At 48.0% G+C, this 20,654-nt stretch overlaps 1 protein-coding gene across 1 annotated transcript in view; it reads right to left on the minus strand.

Moving 5' to 3' along the window:
• Positions 1–13,352, minus strand: part of CC2D2A (coiled-coil and C2 domain containing 2A) — a 74,955-nt gene extending 61,603 nt beyond the window's left edge. Inside the window, exons 1-8 of the mRNA XM_083155235.1 lie at positions 13,071–13,352; positions 11,071–11,154; positions 10,714–10,789; positions 10,163–10,254; positions 4,061–4,153; positions 3,334–3,432; positions 1,753–1,911; positions 1,249–1,402 (exon numbers count right to left, since the gene is read on the minus strand). Of these exons, the coding sequence (XP_083011361.1) occupies positions 1,249–1,402; positions 1,753–1,911; positions 3,334–3,432; positions 4,061–4,153; positions 10,163–10,254; positions 10,714–10,789; positions 11,071–11,154; positions 13,071–13,109 (796 nt within the window). The 5' untranslated portion in view covers positions 13,110–13,352. The remainder of the gene's footprint in view (positions 1–1,248; positions 1,403–1,752; positions 1,912–3,333; positions 3,433–4,060; positions 4,154–10,162; positions 10,255–10,713; positions 10,790–11,070; positions 11,155–13,070) is intronic.
• Between the last annotated feature and the right edge of the window lie 7,302 nt (positions 13,353–20,654).

Genomic DNA, 20,654 nt, shown 5'->3' on the forward strand with positions numbered 1-20,654 from the left:
ATGCTCTAGACAGACTCTCCACAGCAGAGGTTAACTCTGCCTGCTGATCCCTGGCTGCATCCCTATCTTGTCTGGCCGAAGATAACTCAGAAGCTAGCTGAGAAATCACTGTAGACAACTGGGAAGCCCATACAGGCACATCCTGCCCCGACGTTGATGGAGTGGGGGCTGGGGATGCAGCACATGAGGGACATAAAATGGCGCCCTCCGTCTGTGGCGCGAATTTATTGCTGCACTTCTTGCACGCAATCTTTTTACCAGCCATCATACACTCAGCAATCTTACACAGAAGGTAGAGAGAGATGGAAATACCGGACAGGAGAGGAGGTATAGAAAAAAGGCAGAGTATAAATATAACTTGCGCCGGCTAAAGGACCTTTTTGGACACAGTCCAAGCCGCCCTGACCTCCTATGTCCCGCTGTGACTCACTGAACCAGGGTCACCGGCACTTCACAGACGCCTCGAGGGAGCCGCGGATCACGCTGCTGCTTCAATGGCTGCCGCTCCTACAAAGAAGGAGGAAGCGGAAGTGCCCAGCATGCCGCGCTCTCGCTCCTCAGAATGGCGCTGTATTTAAAAAGTGCGCTGCCGCGGCTTTTTACACTGAATCCCCCGCTAGCGGGGGATCAGTGCTATACTTACCCCTGCCTTGGCTGTCGGGTGCGGCGTGCTGACTGGTCCTCGAGGCGCGCTGCAAGCAGCGGCGACGGGACCTCAGGATCTGTGGATCCTGCAGCCGGGTACCTGAGGCAAGCTGCATGCAGCTGCGACCGGACCCGCCGACAGCGCCCTCGTCGCAGGCAGGTAGGGACAGGGAGCTACATGCCTGTCCTCTTGCTGATTGTAGCATCAATTTACATTAAAAATCTATAAAGCTCAGGAGTGAGCCTTGAACGCACCCAGCTCCCGCAGGGCACATGCTAAAACTGCCTAGGAGAGGAAGTAGAAGGGGAGGAGTTAGTCACTGTTAATTTATTCTAAAGTGCCCAAGCTCCCTGTGGTCGCCTTCTATTCCCCACTGTAACTCTCCAGTGTCACCTAGTGGAGGAAAGAGAAAATAATTTATTGTAATCCCATTTTAATCAAAAATACAGAATCAATTCAAATGCAAACTTAGTTAGTTCATGTAAAACTAGAGCTGCTTAGAATAGTGATATTTCCCACTGCAGGGAACATAATGAATAAGCAAAAGTTATATCATTTAAACAATTATAATGTCATAGTAGAATACACTGTTACACAATTACCTGGTCGAGCGCTTGGTATAAAGAGAACGTCTCTCTCCTTCTGTACCCGGCTGTCATAGTCCTCGTATTCAGCAGCCATCATTTCTATGAAGTCACGTGCTGTCTGGTCAATGAGGAACAGATCATCCTCAGGAACCAAGGACTCCTCTTCTCCCTGGAACAATGGGACTTTGTAAAACCAGCAGCACTTTCGCCCTCAACAATTGCCCTGTGTGGAAACCTGGGTTATTCCCCATTACACCCTCCTTCAAATCATTATTTTCTGGCAACTGCCACCCACAAATGTTGTTTGTTTGTGCTCTTTTTGTGTGAAATAGCAAGTGATGACCCATGTCCTCAGACACCATGTTTCTAGGTCAGAGAGCAAGCTCTGGTGATTATGGGGCAAATACTAAAACGGGTAATAGTTGGGTGCTATTTCCTTGGTTTATCGTAGGCAGGTGGTTAGTGGGGGGGGGGGGGGGGGGTGTTGATATCGCAATGATATATTTTATGTATACACACCGTTCTTTCTTCTCCATCTTCTGTCTGGTCTTGATCAGTCCCAGAACCAGATGCTTCCGCCTTCTCTTTGCCTTGTGCCTCATCAGGCTCTGGCTCTGGCTCAAAGCTACATGTGAAAAAGTTGAAGGCTTCTTCAGCTGTGGGGAATCCATCTGGGTCCTGCAATAGAAACATTACAATTAGTCCTGCATAAAACTGCAAACAGCCCAAGAACAGGACTCCATGGCCTTCACAACACCAGATCAGTGAGCGGTTATGAGGTGCCTTCAGAATACTGGATCTATGTGGTGCCTTCAGATCACTGGATCAGTGTGCGGTTAGGAGGTGCCTTCAGAACACTGGATCAGTTAGCCTTTATGAGGTGCCTTCAGAATACCAGATCAGTGAGCAGTTATGAGGTGTCTTCAAAATACTGGATCAATGAGTGTCTATGTGGTGCCTTCAGATCACTGGATCAGTGTGCAGTTAGGAGGTGCCTTCAGAACACTGGATCAGCGAGTGGTTACAAGGTGCCTTCAGAACACCAGATCAGTGAACCGTTAAGAGGGGTCTTCAGAACACCAGATCAGGGAGCAGTTATACACTGCCTTCAGATCACTGGATCAGTGTGCGGTTATGAGGTGCCTTCAAAATACTGGATCAGTGAGTGTCTATGTTGTGCTTTCAGAACAACAGATCAATGAGCGGTTATGATGTGCCTTCTGAACACCAGATCAGTGCACGTTTGTGAGGTGTCTTAAGAACACCGGATTAGTGAGCAGTTATGGAGGTGCCTTCAGAACACCAGATCAGTGTGCATTACTGAGGTGTCTTTAGAATACTGGATCAGGGAGTGTTTTTTATTATGTTTATGTAAAGTGTTTGCATTCCTATTGGTTGAAAGTGTTACATGCTAGCAAATAAAACTATTATTTTACCAGATATGGATTATTCATGATAAGAGTCATGCCCTTTACCTGAGCTTGTCAATACAGGTTGAGTATCCCCTATCCGAAATGCTCGGGACCACGAGGATTCCGGATAGGGGAATTTTCCGGTTTTTGGAATAAATTGTTTTAGCCATACTTACCTGTCCCCTGATGGTGTCCGGTGGTCCCTCGGCGTCCACGCAGTCCCCGGGCGTCCACAGCAGGCCTCCTGCATCTTCTCCGGGTCTCCAGCAGTCCCAGGAATGCATTGCGCGAGTGTGCACGCGCACCGGTGACGTCACCGGCGCACGCGCACACTGGCGCAATGCATTCCTGGGACCGCTGGAGACCCGGAGAAGATGCCGGAGGCCTGCTGTGGACGCCCTGGGACTTGGTAAGTATGAAAAGAGGGTTAGGGGGGTTAAAAAAAAAATAATTTTTTTTTGAATGATTAAAAAAACTACGGTTTTTGGAATAATTCGGATAAGAGATGCACGGATACGGGATACTCAACCAACCTATACTACAAATGCTTACAGAAAAAAACTTATAGAAAATGGTTATGATCATACAGATCAATATCTGACATTTTATACCTGCAATTAAGCTTTTCAGGAAATGAAAGATGAAATATAAAAGTATCATTACAAAAAAATAATATCCCAGAACTCACGTGTGACCTCTTCTGAATGGTCTTGACAGCATCACGGAATTTTACTCTGGACTTCAACTGGTTTTCCACATCTTTCACTCTCTGAAGTGGGATAATCTCCTGTATAGGGAACATAAGACAAATACTCGCACATAGTGGCCAATGAGGTGCTGGGCCTTGGCGCCTTATGGTCACTTATCGCAAGGCAGGCAAGTTGTCAGATAGATGTTCTCCAGTTTACTCGCTGCCTGTCACCCATGTATGAAGCCAGGCTGAAGGGCCACCTTATGCCTGTGAACCAAGGAATTGTTTGGCGACCTTCTGGCAAAACTTAATGGGCAGGGCTGTAATTGGAACAGGCAATTTTCTGGATCAGAAATTTTCTATGACATATATTTTATTCCATCAATGATTTTGTTCTAGAATGTCCAATTTTTACCTTGAAAAAAACATATATACTGTAGTGAAGGAAATGAGCCCCTGGTAAGCAAAACTGCGAGTAGAGATAGAGCCAAGTTTATCTTGACTAACTTTCTGCACCTAGGCGGCGGAAAATGCTTCCTGTCATCTATTGTTCTCAGCTGCAGTACAATAGAGAGAACCATACAGCAAGGGGATTAGTGTGACTGGCCTTTCTCAGTACAGCATAAGATGTGGCCCTGATAAGGGTTTCACATTCAGCAGGCAACCAATTACCATGCTATAGAGTAGAAGGGCAGCTGCATATTGCAGGTGTTCATGTACTTACCGCCTCAGACTTAGTAACCCTGTCTGCGTGTCTAGTAAGGCTGCGGGGGGAGACGCTGGGTGACACTTGGTGGAATGCACTTTCCGCTTTGGACTGAAATGTAAAATATTAATATTAGGAAATAATATCTGGTAGGACTGCAGGAAGCTTTATTCAGTATGGTGGTGCATGCATTTAGTGCTAAAATCATAATGACCTCCAAAAGCATTTGATTATGTTCCATAGTATGATGTAATGACTAGTGACAGCCTAGAGGTCCCCGGAGAATCACATCTGAAGTAGCACAAGGCTATCAGAAACCGGATGTGCAAGGCCCTCAGACAATGCATGGTGTGTTGCTGGGCCCATCGTCTAATAGTCTACCAATGAGACAATTATTCTTTGGACTGAAGTCACTATTGCCTGGGATTTCTAATTACTCATTGAGAAGTTCCCAGTCAGTGAGTGGTGAGAGGCCGCACTAGGCTGCTTACACCCAACAGCTTCCTGTACTCCGTGCCCGATATTGGGATCTGTACCTGTGGCCTGGCATTGCTACTCCGACTGTTATACAAAACAGGTTCCTTATTTATTTCTTCTTGGATGAAATACCTGTGAGCTTTTGTCTTACAGTGTCTCACTATTCCATGCATGTTCCCACTGGCTGGTTCCCCATACCTTCCACTCAAATAACTGGGCTCCCCATCCTAACATACGTCATGCACACACACACTGGATCTGTACAGGAATGGGACTGTTTAATCGTTCCGTGACCGCAGCGGATTTCCCCTTCATAATGTTAAGCTTCTGGTGCAACACATGGGCCCTTATTCTGATTGATGCGGACTTTACCGCGTTCTTACGGATCGCGTCTTTACGGCGTCTGCGCATGCGTGGAGAACGCTACGCGCATGTGCCACGCCTTGACTCGGTACCAGTTCGGACAAAGCCCGTCCAAAACTGGTCACCGCAATCAGTCGGGAAATAGGGGCGTATTATGGGCGTCATGCGGAATGACACATGGGCGTAGTTTCAAAGTGGGCAAAACGGGGCGGAAACATGGGCGGACACGGGGGAGTACACTTATGTTGGGGGGCGTACATTCGGAAACCACTCCGAATGCACGCGAGCAAAAAGGGCTGAAATGTGCGGTGTCCACAAGTGTACTATTGCTTTGCGGACACCACTCGTTCATGCGGTAGGCGAACGTACGCCTAATGACTACAACCATTAACACCTGAACCCAATAACAATCTACTCCTTTACTCATTACTCACTAATAGGACGCTTGTCAGTGCTTTAATTGAAACCATTGCACTTCAATTGCTGTAAGGGTTAATGTGTGCTATGCATGTGTTAGGCATGCTTGTAAGGATATATTGGAATCTAATTGATTCCAATTCCAAATAAGCAGTTTTTTATGAGGATAGGTAATTGAATAAGTGGGTCATGTGATGTCTTGCAGAAGATACTTCATAGTGGGTTGTTTGGCGTAAATCCTCCGCTTACGTGCGGTAGCACCGCTTGGCTCCCGTTCGGATGCGGTATTCCCGAGCATACTCTGTAATACTCTGTAATACCGTGCCGAATCGGAGTGTTTCTCCCGCACACGCATGGTTTGTATGTCGTCCGTAAACACGCCCTGTTCTTAAAGAGTGAGTCCGTCCGAATGCGGAGGACACGTGGGCGTTTCTACGGACGATGGCCGCATGCGGCAAAACACCGTGGCGTGCGGACCGCTCCGTAAGAATGCGGGAATATCCGCACAGATCAGAATAAGGGCCATGATATGGGAATTATTATTTCCCCCTGTGCAAAGGGGTCTGAATCGGTCCCCAAGTTTTTTTTAAATAAATGTATACCTTCCCTGTCAGCCATTTCCATGTGTATGTAAGTGCTAGCAGTAGGCCTGCCTCCCTGTTTTCATAGTGCTATCTAGATCACTAGTTTCCATAGTCGCTTTGGGCACGGTTCACCGGTCTACACGTTGGTTACAGGCCCATTAAGTATTGCATTGCCTCCCTACAACTTACCATTGTCTGGTCCTCCTACAGTGAGTTGCCCTACCCTTGCCCCTGTTATTTACCCTGCTCAATTGGTGGTGTTCAAGTCATGTTTATTATCAAGTTTGGGGTCTTTCTTTTTCAGTAAAAAATTATTTGGATGTGATACAGAAGCTTCAATTATTTTCAATCTACATGGATTCCCCAACTCTGAAAATATGACTATTTTATATGGTTCCTTAAGAAACCTGAGGTTGCCTGCAGTATTTATCAGCGTCCCAAGATTTCTCTAAGATGTTCCATTACAAGTAGACAGTTTGATGCTTCAGCATACTTTACCTTTATGTGAACCACCATGTAACGATGTGTGTGTGTGTTGTGTAAATGGTATACGGTCGTATTGTCGACCCAACTTAGGTCGACAGTCATCAGGTCGACACCGCTGGGTCGACAGGCAACAAGGTCGACAGGGTTCTATGTCGACAGGTGTCTAGGTAGACATGGGACAAGGTCGACAAATGCGTTAGGTCGATAGGTCGCAAGGTCGACAAATGCGTTAGGTCGACAGGTCGCAAGGTCGACAGGTTTTTTCACTGTTTTTTGAGCCAACATGTGCTGACAGGCGGTATTTCATACCCTACCATCCACTAGGGCGTGGTGGGAGAATAAAATAGTGTGCCGAGTGCAGCAAGGCAACGTGCCCGAAGCATGGCGAGAGAAAGCGAGCCATGCGAGGGGCTGTGGTTGACTTCCAACTATGTCCATTTCAACTGTGTCGACATTCGGGTAAAAAAAAACAGTGAAAAATCACATGTCCACATCGCAACCTGTCGACTTAACCCATGTCGACATAATGCATTTGTCGACCTAAACCCACGTCGACTTGTCCCATGTCGACCTAGACACCTGTCAACCTTCATCCATGTCGACCTTGCTGCCTGTCGACCCAATGGTGTCGACAATAAGATCCACACCCATGTAAAGTGCACCACCATGTTTGGATGTGTGTGTAGAGATATATATATATATCTCCTATATATTTGGCTACATCTGTCACTCAAAGTGGGTGTCTGTGTCTATAACGCTCTGTTCCTGGACTTTCCTCTTAATGTGTGATTGCCTTCATCTGTGCTGAACACACTGCTACTCCACAGCCACCAGGTGAGCGCCCCCCTCCCGCGATTTGCGTCAAAACCTCCCCCCCCCCGCGCGCCCCCCCCTCCCGCGATTTGCGGCAAAAATACCCGCTCCCCCGCGACCCCCCCTACCGCGATTCGCAGCAAAAACACCCCCGCGACCCCCCCTCCCGCGATTCGCTGCAAAAAGAACCCCCCCACGACCCCTCCCGCAATTCGCGGCATAACCACCACCCCGCGACCCCCCCTACCGCGAAACGCGGCAAACCCTCCCCCGTGACCCCCCCCCCGATTCGCGGAAAAAACACCCCCCCGCGACCTCCCTCCCGCGATTCGCGGCAAAAAGAACCCCCCCGCGACCCCCCCTTGCACGATTGGCGGCACCCCCCCTGCGACCCCCCTCCCGCGATTCGCGGCACCCCCCCCCCCCCCGCAATTCGCAGCAGCCCCAGGATTAAATGGCACATGCAAAACACTGACATGGCGACATGGCTATGGTCGACAATGAAAAAGGTTGACATGAGTTTTTGAAGATTTATTTTGAATTTTTTAAATTTTTGTCGACATGGACACCAATAAAGTGGCACACTTATGTCAACATTTACATGTGTTGACCTTTCTGTGTTGATTTTTTCTTGTGGCGATTCGCGTCACACCCCCCGCAACCCCCCCTCCCGCGATTCGCGGCACCCCCCGTGACCCCCCACCTCCTGCAATTCGCGGCAACCCCCCACCAGAACCCCTGTGAACCCCGCCCTCCCGCGATTCGCGGCACCCACCCCCGCGACCCCCCCCTCCCGCAATTCGCGGCACCCCCCCCCCCCCCCCGTGATTCGCGGCAGCTCCAGAATTAAATTGCACATGGAAAACACTGACATGGCTATGGTCGACAATGAAAAAGGTTGACATGAGTTTTTGAAGTTTTTTTGTCATTTTTTGAATATTTTCATATTCATTCTCATGTGTCGACATGGACACCAATGAAGTGCCACACTTATGTCAACATTTACATGTGTTGACCTTTCTGTGTTGATTTTTTTCTTGTGGCGATTCGCGTCACACCCCCCGCAACCCCCCCTCCGGCGATTCGCGGCACCCCGGCACCCCCCCGCGACCCCCCCCCTCCCGCAATTCGCGGCAACCCCCCACCGGAACCCCCATGAACCCCGCTCTCCCGCGATTCGCGGCACCCACCCCCCGCAACCCCCCCCTCCCGCAAATCGCGGCACCCCCCGCGATTCGCGGCAGCCCCAGGATTAAATGGCACATGCAAAACACTGGCACGGCTATGGTCGACAATGAAAAAGGTTGACATGAGTTTTTGAAGATTTATTTCATTTTTTGAATGTTTTCATATTCATTGTCATGTGTCAACATGGACACCAATGAAGTGGCACAGTTATGTCAACATTTACATGTGTTGACCTTTCTGTGTTGAGTTTTTCTTGTGGCGATTCGCGTCACCCCCCCCCCCGCAAACCCCCCTCCCGCGATTCGCGGCACCCCCCGTGACCCCCCACCTCCCGCAATTCGCGGCAACCCCCCCACCGGAACCCCTGTGAACCCCGCCCTCCCGCGATTCGCGGCACCCAACCCCGCGACCCCCCCTCCCGCAATTCGCGGCACCCCCCGTGATTCGCGGCAGCTCCAGAATTAAATTGCACATGGAAAACACTGACACGGCTATGGTCGACAATGAAAAAGGTTGACATGAGTTTTTGAAGTTTTTTTTTTCATTTTTTGAATGTTTTCATATTCATTCTCATGTGTCGACATGGACACCAATGAAGTGCCACACTTATGTCAACATTTACATGTGTTGACCTTTCTGTGTTGATTTTTTTTTGTGGCGATTCGCGTCACACCCCCCCATCCCCCCCGCAACCCCCACTCCCGCGATTCACGGCACACACACACACCCCCGCGATTCTCGGCACCCCACCCCGTGACCCCCCCTCCCGTGATTCACGGCACATCCCCCGCGACCCCCCCTACCATGATTCGCCGCAACCCCCGCCCCCGTAACCCCCCTCCCGCGATTTGCGGCAACCCACCCCGCGACCCCCCTCCCGCGATTCTCTGCAATCCCTCCCGCGATTCGCAGCATCCACCCCCCCACAACCCCCCTCCTGCAATTCGCGGCACCCCCCGCGACCCCCCCTCCTGCAATTCGCGGCACCCTCCGCGACCCCCCCTCCCGCGATTCGCGGACACCTAAGTTGCAATACAGGGCATCTTTCATACAATTCTAACCATATTTCTCATATACAAACGTTCACAAATTAAGGGGGCGCAGCCCCTTACGACGGTGTGAAGAGCGCCCGTAGGGCGCGATGAATCACCTAGTATATATATATATTCAGAAGTGCATCACCATGTAAAGATGTGTGTGTGATGTGTAAAGTGCACCACCATGTACAGATGTGTGTTGTGTAAAAAGCTCCACCATGTACAGATATGTGTGTGTGTGTCTCTGTCTGTATATATATATATATATATATATATATATATATATATATATATATATATATATATATAAAGTGCACCACCATGTACAGATGGATGTGTGTGTGTGTCTAAAGTGCACCACCATGTACAGATGGATGTGTGTGTGTGTCTAAAGTGCACCACCATGCACAGATGGATGTGTGTGTGTGTGTCTAAAGTGCACCACCATGTACAGATGGATGTGTGTGTGTGTGTGTGTGTGTGTGTGTGTGTGTGTGTGTGTGTGTGTATATATATATATATATATATATATATATATAGTGCACCACCATGTACAGATGGATGGATGTGTGTGTGTGTGTGTGTGTGTATAATTTGACCACCATGTACAGAGGTGTGTTGTGTGTAGTGCACCACCATGTACAGAGGTGTGTTTTGTAAAGAGCACCACAATGTACAGAGGTGTGTTGTGTAAAGAGCACCACCATGTAAAGATGGAGATCCAGCATAAACACTACAACATGAGTTCTCCTTACCCTCCCGGCTTTCAGCTTCTCTCTCAGACGCTCTCTCAGGGAAGATTCACCAAAGCTGGCCCCTGAAGTGGAGGCAATGAGTGGTGGCAAGCCTACAACAGGAAGACACTTGGGTTAGAGCATACAACATTATATAGATTAGCCATGCCAAATGCCTGGAAACAGGATACCCTTGAAACCGTGTGTTTAATATGCAGAATACGACAACTGACAAAGCTGGGCTGTAAAACCTGCGCCTCCAGAAAGATTTGTCTGTGCTCATCGCATTTGGTTAGGCTAATAACAATGAACATTCTGTTGTGGTGTAGAATATGGATCTTTACATTTCTTTCCAAACGCCAGGTCAACCTAGGATCGCTCCCTGTGATACATAGCCTGTGCAGATGCTGCAAGGTTTTGTGCATGAACTTGTCCATCGCTGCAATAGAAGCCACTTGGGGGGGGGTTAGCACACAACCTGTTAGAGCATGCCGACATTTCAACACTGTCAACATTTTAAAGTCCGCCAACCATGCCACACTCCACACATTTAATCTTGTGCTTGTACTCACTGCGCCGTCCTTGTGTTACAGTCCCAATATCTTCCACTAGATCGCCGCCAGGTGCATCTATGTCATTCTCCTTCAGCTGAGGAGACAGAGCAGCAGTCAGTGACTACTAGGTACCCTCCATTTCTGATATTGCCACTGCGCAATTTTACTACAGCCATAATCGGAAGACCATCGGGACAGAAATATCGTTCAGAAAGCAAGCAAATGTCATTTATCTGACAAAAACAAATCTGCATTCCAAAACAATTGGCAACAATTAGCATTCCAGATATAGACTGTCTGCATAGTAGCACAAGAAGCAGATAGGTTGCTATGGGAAACGGTATATTTTCCAGAACTTTTCCATATAAATTGTACCTCTTTCTTCAGTTTATCATGTTGGGCTTTCAAAGTCTTCTTTAAGCGCTCCACCTGGGCATCGTCATCATTGGCCAAAAGCTCCTGGTGAAATGAGAAAATCACATTAGGGATGATCGTTCAAATTCCCCATCTAAACCGGAAAAACTCCATGGGATATAGGTAAGAGGCATTGCTGTTTATACCGCGAAGAACATGTTGGTCCGCCTGTGATTCCGCGGCTTCTTCTGTATGAACAACAATACCGCTGCCTTGTCATTGTTTATTTACAGTCAAAGTCCAGGGCCTGATTCAGGTTGGCAGTGAAAACTGACTTTTATTGCAGCTGCTATCCGCAGAAAAGGGGGTTGCCGCTGATGTCATGTGAAGTCAGCCACTCACCCAACGCAGGCATAAGCCCGCCTGTGTTCCCAGGGGAATGCCCAGCGTTTTCATGGGAAACGCATAGAACGCTGGGAGCTACCCTGATCCGGTCCGGTGTCCGTCCCCTCTGGAGCGAACGGCCCGGTGAGTGTAAAACTAATACTAGCAGATGGGCCAGTGATGATGCGGCAGCGCACATCAGCACTCACCGCTGCGCCGTACACACTGGGCAGCTTTCGAGCTGAAACGAGTAAATTGAGTGTCTTTCAGCTCAAACTCGCCCAGTGTGTATGGGCCATGTCTGCTATTCTATCAAGTATGTATTGACTTGGTGTGGTACAGGGGTCCGACAGTTGGGATCCCAACAGTCATTAGCCCGACGTCGGGATCCCGACTGTCCGGACTCAGACAGCATGGTGTGCGCAACTAAGCACCTTTCAGGCTCGCTCACCACCTATTCTATTCTCCCTCTATGGGGGTCGTGGACCCCCACAAGGGAAAATAGCAGGTGGCCGTCGGGACCCCGTCCGGCACCCATTGACTACTACTATATAGATCTAGTCTGCCCCTTTCTTTTATCATTTTGGTAACCTCAAACCTTTTGCTCCTATACGATATTCATATGCCTATCCAAAGCATGTTTAAATTGCTGTACTAGCCTCAACTATCTCTGACACAGTGACCCATACACCATCCGACAGCAACAGCTGTGCCATACCACTGCAGCATTGACCCTTACACCTTCCCACAGCACAGCAACAATGACCCATATACACCTTCCCACAGCACAGCAACAATGACCCATATACACCTTCCCACAGCACAGCAGCAATGACCCATATACACCTTCCCACAGCACAGCAGCAGTGACCGATATACACCTTCCCACAACACAGCAACAGTGACCCATATACACCCTCCCACAGCACAGCAGTAATGATCCATATACGACTTCCCACAGCACTGCAGCAGTGACACATATACACCTTCCCACAGCACTGCAGCAGTGACACATATACACCTTCCCACACCACTGCAGCATTGACCCATACACCTTCCTACAGCACAGCAACAATGACCCATATACACCTTCCCACAGCACAGCAGCAATGACCCATATACACCTTTCCACAGCACAGCAGCAGTGACCGATATATACACCTTCCCACAACACAGCAATAGTGACCCATATACACCTTCCCACAGCACAGCAGTAATGATCCATATACGCCTTCCTACAGCACTGCAGCAGTGACCCATATACACCTTCCCACACCACTGCAGCAGTGCCCCATATACACCTTTCCACAGCACAGCAGCAGTGACCGATATATACACCTTCCCACAACACAGCAATAGTGACCCATATACACCTTCCCACAGCACAGCAGTAATGATCCATATACGCCTTCCTACAGCACTGCAGCAGTGACACATATACACCTTCCCACACCACTGCAGCAGTGCCCCATATACAACTTCCCCCCCCCCCCCAGCACAGTGTCTCCTGCCAGCAGCTGCTGTGTATCTATAGCTACCGGCACGCAGGAAGTGCAGCAGCCATAGTGACAGTTACACGGGGACACACTGCATACAACAACCGGTACCATTATGGTGACATATACTGTGATACTGACCTCCACTATAGTCCTCTGCTTCTCCTCCGTGTCCCTCATTGTGGTCACTGCCAGGCAGGGGGGCACCTATTAGGCGCCTTGTGCCCCCTGGGTATCACTGCATCGGCTGCATCAGATCACGGGGGGCACACACACACACAGCAGGCCTCAGTCACCACAAGCGTATCACCACAACATACACAGTAGGGTGTGTAATGTGTGGTACAGGGAGAGCACTAGCAGCACAGCATACACACAGGGTAACCGTAGGCAGCAGCCATTGTTTACGTACAGAAGCCCCGCCCCCTCCCAGTCCAACTCTCCCTCCCCCAGTATGATGAGACACTGGGCTGTGCTGGGAGGAGAGAACTCCGAGTCCTGTACAACTGAGCTGCGGACACTTCAGTTCATTCATAAAGAAAATAAGCTGATATACACAGCACAAGAAAACCTGTATATTATGTATAATACAGCCTACTTACTAGGAGCAAAAAGGAGAGAAAGTTGCACCAGTCGTACAGGGAAATTCACTAGGTAATTCTTTATAAAGAGGCCCCTCTTATTGATATTCACTTTTTAATGTTTTTACATATGACAATTTCCATATGAGGGGGTGCTACCACTGGACACAGATAGTAAACATTTTTATTTGAAGAGAAAAGGATGTCACTTGTGTAGTGCACTTCAGAAGAAAAAAGGTTTAAAATGTAACTTTTAATGACATTATTCAATAAAATGTTGCAAAATATTGACTAAAATCAAACATATAAGACACAGACAGTGTAAAAAAGGATACTGAATCCTCGCGCAGTGATCCCCGCTGCTGAGCCGTCCCTAATATGCTTAATTATAATATCTTAATGCATGCGTCACCAAAATAAAGGTAAATACACTATGATTCCCATGTATGTCGTGGCTGACATATAGCATAATTAGGGGAACTGGTCCCTCTATAATCAGTCGGCTTGTCATTTACACATGACGAGTATTTGACATATACATGGGGGGCAGATGGTGTTTTTATTTTGAAATGATAACAATCGGTGTCAGCCCGGAGCCTGAATGTCAGGGCTGTGGGCGTTTGTTGCCCGGCGTAGGCTAGTTCCACCGTGCCGGCCAACTCCACGTGCGGACAGATGTACCAACACTGGAGTATTCGGCCGCCTCGGGGGACCAACTGTTGCCGGTATTCGCCGCTCTGTTGTGGAGTATGCACCGGGGTGCCAGAACGTGACACCGCCGGTCGACCACCTCTCTGCACGGAGCTGCGGTGAGTGGCGCCACTACACCGCTTCTTAGGCTCCACGGACTCAGTGCAGACTGACGTCCGTTGGCGATGCTGCACTAATTAAGCTAAGCAGAATCAAAATGCATTCAAAGGGGGAAGGGGGAGCAGGGGGGCATACACTGCGGGCGCAGTCGGTCTGCGTACGCTTCGCAGGTAAGCTTCGTTAGGACCAACCTGACACTTGGACGGAAGCCCTTTTGTACCCATACAGGTCATGCATATTCATGAGGGGGTGTCCCGTGGGTGTGTGTATTTTCACGCCCATATGGAATAGAGAATAAGAAGGTGATTGTCGTATATGTTTTAATATATGAAAGAATGGCGTTTGTTGCAGTTTTTACGTTTTAAAGCAGACAGTATTGCGTGTATTATATGAAACTTAATAAAAGGGTCAAAAACATCGGAAATTATTTAGCTTATTAAGTCTCTCAACAAATCGTCACATGTGGATGTGTCCTGAAAATTGGATGAACAGTTTGGCATAAATAGTTAGTATATCATTCCTTGATATATAAAATTAGTTTAGAAAAAGATGTATATGATTCCAGTGGCAAACGCAGGATTTTCAGAAGGGGGTTTCCAGAGGGGCGGAGCAAAGCACGGAGATGGACACTTAGGTGACCCAGTATATGCCGGGTCAGTTAAAGTGTTATAGATAGACCAAATGTATATAAATAATAAAAACAAATATATATATGTGTGTGTGTGTGTGTGTGTATATATATATATATATATATATATATATATATATATATATATATATAGAATCTGTCAGAATGAACTTAGGTCTACAGTCATTAGGTCGACCCCATTAGGTCGACTGGCAGGAAGGTCGACCTGATTTAAGGTCGACATGGGCCAAGGTCGACATGACTTAAGGTCGAATTTGCATAAAGGTCGACACGAGGAAGGTCGACTGGTCATAAGGTCGACATGGGGTTTTCACTGTTTTTTTTTATCCGAATGACGACACAGTCGACATGGACACAGTTGGCAATGAGAATCGGACCCTCGCTTCGCTCGCAATGCTTCGGGCACGGTGGCTCGCTTCGCTCGCCACAGCTTTAATAACCTCCTCCACGCCCTAGTGGATGGTAGGGCATGAAATACCGCCTGTCGGCACGTCGGTTCAAAAAACCCCATGTCGACCTTATGACCAGTCGACCTTCCCCATGTCGACCTTTATGCAAATTCGACCTTAAGTCATGTCGTCCTTGTCCCATGTCGACCTTAAGTCAGGTCGACCTTCCTGCCAGTCGACCTAGTGGGGTCGACCTAATGACTGTAGACCTAAGTTCATTCTAATAGATGACCGCTTGCCATATATATATATATATATATATATATATATACATACATACATACATATATATATATATATACACATACATACATACATACATACATACATATATATACACACATATATATATACACACACATACAGGGGCATCAACAGCAGTGTAGGCCCCTGGGCATAGCAATGTATTGGGGCCCCTATCAATCCTCCAGCGGTAGGGGTGGGGGAAGCTTTGATGTCCCGCAGGTGGTAAGGGGTATTATATCAACCGCTCAGCATGTAGGGCCTGGATCAGTAATTTCCACTAATTACCCCTTTACTGCACAGATGGTGGGATATGGGGTGGTAGAAGGGGGCATTGGGCTGAATGAAGGGGCCCTGATACATAACTTCCAGGGTGGTAGAGGATGTTTAATACGCAGAGGAGTGGTGTATAGTGGAGTGGGCTTATTATTCATAATTTTCTGGTGGGAGGACAGCTTGCTTGACTGCAGATATCTCCAGTTCCAGGAAATAGATTTCTTATATTTTAATGGAATTTAAAACTAGAGAATCCCACCTACCAAATGGTATTGGGGACTAGGGGATCAGAGTTCAGGAGACAGAGCAATCTGCCAAGGAGTATATAAAACTACATACCAGGTGTGTGGAGCTGGAGCAGTAACCAGCTGCTGGAAGGCTGATATCTCTGGTTATGGGAATAGTAGAGACAAGCTACTAGTGTCCATCAAAGGGGGAGAGTCCCAGATTTTGGAATATACCCTCAAAAAAGTCAGACAGAACCTGAAATATCTGACTGGGAAGAGCAATTAACAGGCTTGGATGGGGACCACTGTTTTGAAGTAAGATATCTCCGGTTCCCAAGGGCCGATTTTTAAAATTCTTGTACCCATGGAAAGAGGGGACCCTCAGCTTTCAGCCTAGGGCCCTTAGACTTCTAGCGGGTTTTCTGGGTACTCGGAAACCCCCCCTGCGTGCGCTAATGGATTCAACTGTATGCTCACCATGGAGCTTAGGAAATATATAGTATAAGTTGTTTTTGTATTTATATGTATATGCGATCTGATGGTTTGTGTTAAAACACCAGTATCATCCACCATTTGGTAGAGAAGTATTATGGTTGTTACACTCTTGTAATTTCAACAGAGATGATTTTAATGAGTGTGTAGGATTAAAATTAGTCATATCCTGAGAAATGTGAATCGTTTACAGGTGTTTAATAACGATTCATACAGAAGGAAAGAATGGGAGAAAAAGGGGTGAAAAAAGTAGTACTTTGGTATTAATATATCGATTGAGACCAGGAAATATTTTTTATTTTTTATTATTTTTTATTTCACCAACATAATTAAGAAACATAATATGAATATTGATGAGTGCATTGTATTATTGACACTCTGAGGGATAGGGATGTGATAAAAATAAATTTAAATGATAAGTGATATGCAGATGTCATAAAAATTCCTTAATGGGGAAGACGTCAGTGAGTGCAGATTGGGGTGATTCATATACGTGATGCCACTATATCAAGTGGAGAAGTGGTGCTGAGGTTAGGACCCGACTTGGGCGGGTGACTGTGCTTCCAGTCTTAGTGATCGGAGTGAGAGGTCTAACGGAGGAGCTGACACATATGGCTCTCCGAAGTATGTGAATAAATGTATAATAACTTACAAGGTGTGTACCCCGGAGGGGAGAAAAAGGGGGGATAATGATTACAAAGACAAATTGCATGCAGAAGGGAGTGTGAAAAAAACAAACTTCAAACCAGTGAAATAGGGAAATTTATACACTGAAATTGTATGTGCTTAAAATTGCTGTAGGCCTACTTACTATCATATACATCATCATATACAGTATAATATAAAGCCTATATACACACACACATATACAGTATATACATCATCATATACATTACCATCATCATATACAGCCTATACATATCATATACAGTCTATATATACACATCACCATATACAGTATATACATCACCATATACAGTATATACAGCCTATTCTCCCTGTTTTGTATTCTGTATTTATTAATGTGTCATGTTGAAAGTGGCTTGTATTATATTAGTATTGTTGGAATATACTTATGGAGTCGATTTGCATTTACCAATGTGTCTGTGTTCATTATCTTTATTAACTGTTATTTTTAAGGCACCCACATACATTACACACTTTCACACACTGTTTTATTCCCTCACATCAGTTCTATCTTAAAATGAAGAATTGTCTGTTACCATGCACCTCACAGACTGCCCCAGTTGTGCTTATAACCTATGGGATCAATGTACTAAATCTTGGAGAGAGATAAAGAGGACTGAGATAAAGTATGTATCAGCCAGGGGCACTTTAAGAGAGGAGGAGGCCTGCATGCAGAAACCTCTGGCCGGGCCCCCTTCTCCCCAAGTGTATGCCCCTTATGGATTCAGTATTGAATCCCGGCGGTCGGGATCCCGGCGTTCAGAATCCCGACGCCGGAATCCCGACAGCCGAAATGCCGACAAGGGGGGGACGTGGATCGCCACGCAGCGGGCCCGGTGCCTCGCTACGCTCGGCACACTAATTTATTCTCCCTCCAGGGGTGTCGTGGACACCCCAGGAGGGAGAATGTGTTGGCATTTCGGCGGTCGGGATTCCGGTGTCGGGATTCTGAACGCCAGGATCCCGACCGCCGGGATTTTAACTGCATCCCGCCCCTTATACCCCTTTTACACCAGAGCCGCGACCCGGATTACTGCCGCTCCAGTCCGGGCTGGGGCTTGATGTAAAAGGGCAAAAAAAAATAATAACCCGGGTCCTGTTACCCGGTGTCCGACCCGGCAAATGTTCAGGGTCGACATGGGGCTTTCCCAGAGTCAGGGGCCGTGTAAATGGGTAACCCGGGTTATCTGACCCAGGGACCCATTTCCTCCAATCAGGGAGCCCCAACCTCTGGACCGCAGTGCCCTGAGGTCAGTCCGGAGGTTGGGCAGGGGCTGCGTACAGCCTCCGCTGCTGTCTGCAGTAGTACTATGCAGGCAGCAACAGAGGTGAATGGATGCAGGGCCGGCGCCACCACTAGGCAGGTCTAGGCATTTGCCTAGGGCGCCGGCCACTGGAGGACGGCAGTTTGCCCCTCGCCCCCCGTGCAAAGGGGGTCCCTGCCGGCTTCTGACTGAAGCCTGCATTTGTGTCCTTGCTGCGCAGGTACCTCCTGCGGCGCGGAGTATAAAGTTTAAGCTGGCGGCGGTGGGGGGTCCCTTCAGTGAGTAAGAAATCACTAGCGCTATGCGGCGGTGCGGGAAGTGCTTCTGTTTTGAAAACACTGGCCGCACGGCGCACGCTGATTGGCTGAGATTCAGCCAATCAGCGTGCGCCGTGCGGCCGGTGTTTTCAAAACAAGTGCTTCCCGCGCTGCCGCATAGCGCTAGTGATTTCTTACTCACTGAAGGGACCCCCCACCACGGCCAGCTTTATACTCAGCGCCGCAGGAGGTACCCGCGTGGCAAGGACACCACTGCAGGGCTGGCTCCTGTCAGATGCCAGCCTGGACCCCCCTGCCCGCTCCCCAGACGGCGCAACAGGTACCCCAGCGCCGGGGCGCCCCCACCCCGACTCACCTGGGGCGCTCCGGTGCTTTGCACCGGCCCTGAATGGATGTCTGTGTGGGGCATCCATTCACCTCATGGACGGAGGCTGGGGGCACACGGAGGCTGGGGGCAGCACAGCAGCTTACCTGGGTGCTGGGCTTGCCCCCAGCATGTCGGTCGGCGTTGCGGGGGTGACGGTCGGCGGGTTTCCCGGTGCTTGGAGATGTTGTCATCTCCGAGCGCCGGCTTAGGGCCCGAATTCACCGGCGTCCCCAGTTTTGGTGTAAATGTGGAATTAGAGGTACAGGGTGATGGAGAGGTGGAGGGAGTGAGAGGTGCAGTGGTGACAGAGACAGAGAGGTGCAGGGAAGGAGGGAATGGGAGATGCAAGCATGACAGAGGAAATACTTCTTAAATGTCACTTTGACCACTGTGTGTGTGTGTGTATATATATATATATATATATACTGTATGTATATATTTCAGCCCAGCGATTTTTCCTATCATTGCTGTCTATTCATGCTAGGCAAAAACGCCCAGTGTGTATGCAGCTTTATACTTAAACAATATTCAAAATGGAGGTTTACCTAAAGAAAAAACTTCTAAATTATCCCACAAAGTTAATGATATTGCTGATCGGATAGTTGTGTTTTTGGGGGGATTGATCAAGGGTGTGAATGTAGGGTAGTAATATGGACATACATTTCTCCACTCTTTTGTCTTTATTAATGGAAGTCTCTAGCCAATCCATATGAAACGGATAAGCCACTATAGGCATCAATAGTGATATAGACAAGGTACAGTATCTGCAGAGATCCATTGTGACAGCTGCAAATTTTGTTAGTAGTCATTTATTTATTAACCTCTTTATAAGACTATGGGCCTAATTCAGACCTGCTCGCTAAACAGCGTTCTTTTGCTGCTTAGCGAGTGGGTAAATGCCGCCCACCAGGGAAGCGAATGCCCGCCTCCATCGCTGAATGAATACCCACGCCCGTATGCGAATAGATGTGTATCCTGACACTAAAAAATCATTCGACGGTCGCCAACCATCATATGATTTTTTCTTGCCCGCTCGCAGATAAATGTCAGTCTGATCTGACTCTTACCTGGGCCGGAGATGGACATGTGACGTCAGCCGCCTGCCCCCTGCAGGCTTCACCACGCCTGCATTTGCATGGGGACGCCCAGCATTTTTCCGGGTGCACCGACTGTTTTTGCAGGCACGCCCAGGAAACACTGGCCGTCCCCATGCACCAGCTCATACGTATATTCACTGGTACGCATGCGCAGATCCGACACATTGGTCCCCGGGCCGAATACGCTATATAGCATACAGACCTGAATCACCCCCTATGTTTGAGAATATAGCCTGAATATCCCACAATGACCATTCAGGAGTTATCTGAAATAATATTTTAAGGACATCATTTACACAACATT

Source organism: Crinia signifera, chromosome 1, assembly GCF_055691185.1.
Source record: "Crinia signifera chromosome 1, ASM5569118v1, whole genome shotgun sequence".
Taxonomy (NCBI): domain Eukaryota; kingdom Metazoa; phylum Chordata; class Amphibia; order Anura; family Myobatrachidae; genus Crinia; species Crinia signifera.